Below are 5,000 nucleotides of genomic sequence, written 5' to 3' on the forward strand. Positions count from 1 at the left end.
TTGTACGCAAACGTCTGCCTCAATGACGTTTTGTTGAGTGTAAATAAACGAACACATCCTCTACAGAGACCCTCCTGGACAATTTAATACAGTTACTGCTTATTTGCTGAATTTAACATAAAAATATTAACATAAAACTTCAAATGAGCCTTGTGCAGATGTAAAAGTGCTTTTTATGTTCTCTTTTTTCATTTTCCAATATGTTAAACTATAATAATAATTAGAAATGAACACATCTGCACATCTTAAAACACAGTTACTGCTTATTTGCTGAATTTAACAAACTGGGGGAAACAAATTTACATTTACACAGGACTAATTTTAGTTTAAGGCGCATTTTATGGTTTGTTTTTCATTTACATTTACGCCATTTTGGCTGACGCTCTTATCCAGAGTCACAGTTTGATCAGTTTAGACTGGTAGGCGAAGGTGGTGTTAGGAGTCTTGCCCAAGGACTCTTATTGGTATAGTGTCCCAGGAGGGGCATTGAACCCCAGTCTACAGCATAGAAGGCAGAGGTGTTACCCACTACACCACACCATCTTCCAACATGTTAAATAATGCAAATATATGAAAATTAGCAGACAAATGGTATGAGTGACTAAAAATAAGCGATACGTGTTATTTGACCGAGGGGAGGGGTGCAAACTGGGTGCAGAGAACATCCATCAGACGTTGATGTGGACACCACTGAGAAAAGTGTCACTGTTTGTTTGCACGTTAATAAGTCAAGGCCTCGAGGAGGAAAAGGCCGAGACCTCCTGGTATAAATATCTGTATCATCATCTCTCTTCTGTCCACTGATCCTGGGCTAGTTCTGGTTCGCCACTGTCTGAGTCTCATTCTGCCCCCAATGCTACTGGATAGCAATGCTCCTTCTCTATGGAGAAAGAGCCTGGAGGTCCCTGAGGATCTGTTTGAGAACCACTGGCTTAACTAACTGATAAACGTGACTGGAGTCAGACGTAGACAGAATCCGTAACTGTGGGAGTGTTTTGTTGTTCAGTGGTGTTCGTGGTGAGGTAGTGCAGCTCTTACACAGCAGGGGGCGCTGTTAGTTTGAAGGCTTTCAGAATCTCCTCAGTTCCAGAGTTCACCTGCTTATCCTTCTTCTTGGCGCTGTATACATAGCAGCCCTTACCAGACTTACGACCTGCGAGGAGAAAAAACGCATTAAAGCTTAAACCCCACAAACACAAACACGTGAACAGTCGCATGTAAATGAACGCGCGGATTCACTAAACTGAGCCAACATGTTTGAATGCAAAAATGAAGTTTGTTTATGGTTTAGAAGAAGTCTGTGGATTGGATAACGATTAGGCCTGACTGTGTGGAAAATTCTCAAAATAAATATTTTCTCTTCACAAATATGAAGCTTCAACTTCTACACCATCACTTTACTGCCTCCTGTAATGAATTACATGTGAATATAACACATTACACGCATGTTTAACTCACATTCCCTATTGACAGGTTCAGGTCTCCACTACGCAGAGAAAACTGACCATAATCTACAAATGCTAGCTTTAGGTTTTATTTTTAATATAAACCTTTATTTCTTGTACATCAGGTTTATGATGCTTCCACGTTTGCAAGTTTGGCCGTCCCAGGTCAAGCGCGTTTGTTTTGTTGTTGTTTTTTTTAAATGAAAAAATGTTTTACTAAAAAAAACAAAAAACAAAAAAAAAAACGGAAAAACAAAACGTGGCCTGTACAAAAGTCACAAATTATATATAAAAACACAAACAAATAAGCATATGAGCAGAAACTGTCCACTAAACTTTGCAGAAAAATGTCACATTTAAGTCTTTATATAAAATGTGTTCACTTATTTTCAAAAACTTGAGCTTGTTCAGAGATTTGAACACGACTGTGTGCGGTGTGTGTGGTGTATTAGACTGTGTGTGGCGTGTGTGGTGTATTAGACTGCGTGCGGTGTGTGTGGCGTATTGTGTGTGGTGTATTAGACTGCGTGCGGTGTGTGTGGCGTATTAGACTGCGTGCGGTGTGTGTGGCGTATTAGACTGCGTGCGGTGTGTGTGGCGTATTAGACTGTGTGTGGTGTATTAGACTGTGTGCGGTGTGTGTGGTGTATTAGACTGTGTGTGGTGTATGTGTGGTGTATTAGACTGTGTGCGGTGTATTAGACTGCGTGCGGTGTGTGCGGTGTATTAGACTGTGTGCGGTGTGTGTGTGGCGTATTAGACTGCATGCGGTGTGTGTGGTGTATTGACTGCGTGCGGTGTGTGTGGCGTATTAGACTGCATGCGGTGTGTGTGGTGTATTGACTGCGTGCGGTGTGTGTGGCGTATTAGACTGTGTGCGGTGTGTGTGGCGTATTAGACTGCGTGCGGTGTGTGTGGCGTATTAGACTGTGTGTGGCGTGTGTGGTGTATTAGACTGTGTGTGGCGTATTAGACTGTGTGCGGTGTGTGTGTGGCGTATTAGACTGCGTGTGGCGTGTGTGGTGTATTAGACTGTGTGTGGCGTGTGTGGTGTATTAGACTGTGTGTGGTGTGTGTGGCGTATTAGACTGTGTGTGGTGTGTGTGGCGTATTAGACTGCGTGCGGTGTGTGTGTGGTGTATTAGACTGCGTGCGGTGTGTGTGGCGTATTAGACTGTGTGTGGCGTGTGTGGTGTATTAGACTGTGTGTGGCGTATTAGACTGTGTGCGGTGTGTGTGTGGCGTATTAGACTGCGTGCGGTGTGTGTGGCGTATTAGACTGTGTGTGGCGTGTGTGGTGTATTAGACTGTGTGTGGCGTATTAGACTGCGTGCGGTGTGTGTGGCGTATTAGACTGCGTGCGGTGTGTGTGGCGTATTAGACTGCGTGCGGTGTGTGTGTGGTGTATTAGACTGCGTGCGGTGTGTGTGTGGTGTATTAGACTGCGTGCGGTGTGTGTGGTGTATTAGACTGCGTGCGGTGTGTGTGTGGTGTATTAGACTGCGTGCGGTGTGTGTGGCGTATTAGACTGCGTGCGGTGTGTGTGGCGTATTAGACCGCGTGCGGTGTGTGTGTGGCGTATTAGACCGCGTGCGGTGTGTGTGGCGTATTAGACCGCGTGCGGTGTGTGTGGCGTATTAGACCGCGTGCGGTGTGTGTGGCGTATTAGACCGCGTGCGGTGTGTGTGGCGTATTAGACCGCGTGCGGTGTGTGTGTGGCGTATTAGACCGCGTGCGGTGTGTGTGGCGTATTAGACCGCGTGCGGTGTGTGTGGCGTATTAGACCGCGTGCGGTGTGTGTGGCGTATTAGACCGCGTGCGGTGTCTGTGGCGTATTAGACTGCGTGCGGTGTGCGTGTGGTGTATTAGACTGCGTGCGGTGTGTGTGGTGTATTAGACTGCGTGCGGTGTGTGTGTGGCGTATTAGACCGCGTGCGGTGTGTGTGTGGCGTATTAGACTGCGTGCGGTGTGTGTGTGGTGTATTAGACTGCGTGCGGTGTGTGTGGCGTATTAGACTGCGTGCGGTGTGTGTGGCGTATTAGACTGTGTGTGGTGTATTAGACTGCGTGCGGTGTGTGTGGTGTATTAGACTGTGTGTGGTGTATGTGTGGTGTATTAGACTGTGTGCGGTGTATTAGACTGCGTGCGGTGTGTGCGGTGTATTAGACTGTGTGCGGTGTGTGTGTGGCGTATTAGACTGCATGCGGTGTGTGTGGTGTATTGACTGCGTGCGGTGTGTGTGGCGTATTAGACTGCATGCGGTGTGTGTGGTGTATTGACTGCGTGCGGTGTGTGTGGCGTATTAGACTGTGTGCGGTGTGTGTGGCGTATTAGACTGCGTGCGGTGTGTGTGGCGTATTAGACTGTGTGTGGCGTGTGTGGTGTATTAGACTGTGTGTGGCGTATTAGACTGTGTGCGGTGTGTGTGTGGCGTATTAGACTGCGTGTGGCGTGTGTGGTGTATTAGACTGTGTGTGGCGTATTAGACTGTGTGTGGTGTGTGTGGCGTATTAGACTGTGTGTGGTGTGTGTGGCGTATTAGACTGCGTGCGGTGTGTGTGTGGTGTATTAGACTGCGTGCGGTGTGTGTGGCGTATTAGACTATGTGCGGTGTGTGTGGTGTATTAGACTGCGTGCGGTGTGTGTGGCGTATTAGACTGCGTGCGGTGTGTGTGGTGTATTAGACTGTGTGTGGTGTATTAGACTGCGTGCGGTGTGTGTGGTGTATTAGACTATGTGCGGTGTGTGTGGTGTATTAGACTGCGTGCGGTGTGTGTGTGGTGTATTAGACCGCGTGCGGTGTGTGTGTGGCGTATTAGACCGCGTGCGGTGTGTGTGTGGCGTATTAGACCGCGTGCGGTGTGTGTGTGGTGTATTAGACTGCGTGCGGTGTGTGTGGCGTATTAGACTGCATGCGGTGTGTGTGGCGTATTAGACTGCGTGCGGTGTGTGTGGCGTATTAGACTGTGTGTGGTGTATTAGACTGCGTGCGGTGTGTGTGGTGTATTAGACTGTGTGTGGTGTATGTGTGGTGTATTAGACTGTGTGCGGTGTATTAGACTGCGTGCGGTGTGTGCGGTGTATTAGACTGTGTGCGGTGTGTGTGTGGCGTATTAGACTGCATGCGGTGTGTGTGGTGTATTGACTGCGTGCGGTGTGTGTGGCGTATTGACTGCGTGCGGTGTGTGTGGCGTATTAGACTGCATGCGGTGTGTGTGGTGTATTGACTGCGTGCGGTGTGTGTGGCGTATTAGACTGTGTGCGGTGTGTGTGGCGTATTAGACTGTGTGTGGCGTGTGTGGTGTATTAGACTGTGTGTGGCGTATTAGACTGTGTGCGGTGTGTGTGTGGCGTATTAGACTGCGTGCGGTGTGTGTGGCGTATTAGACTGTGTGTGGCGTGTGTGGTGTATTAGACTGTGTGTGGCGTATTAGACTGCGTGCGGTGTGTGTGGCGTATTAGACTGCGTGCGGTGTGTGTGGCGTATTAGACTGCGTGCGGTGTGTGTGTGGCGTATTAGACTGCGTGCGGTGTGTGTGGTGTATTAGACCGCG

General features: G+C 48.2%; 1 protein-coding gene across 1 annotated transcript in view; it reads right to left on the reverse strand.

The window, feature by feature from the left end:
• Positions 1 to 5,000, reverse strand: part of hadhaa (hydroxyacyl-CoA dehydrogenase trifunctional multienzyme complex subunit alpha a) — a 33,706-nt gene that overhangs the window by 3,753 nt on the left and 24,953 nt on the right. The window contains exon 18 of the mRNA XM_017714724.2: positions 1,039 to 1,153. Within this exon, the coding sequence (XP_017570213.2) occupies positions 1,039 to 1,153 (115 nt within the window). The remainder of the gene's footprint in view (positions 1 to 1,038; positions 1,154 to 5,000) is intronic.

Source organism: Pygocentrus nattereri, chromosome 4 (genome assembly GCF_015220715.1).
Source record: "Pygocentrus nattereri isolate fPygNat1 chromosome 4, fPygNat1.pri, whole genome shotgun sequence".
In the NCBI taxonomy this organism is placed as follows: Eukaryota; Metazoa; Chordata; class Actinopteri; order Characiformes; family Serrasalmidae; genus Pygocentrus; species Pygocentrus nattereri.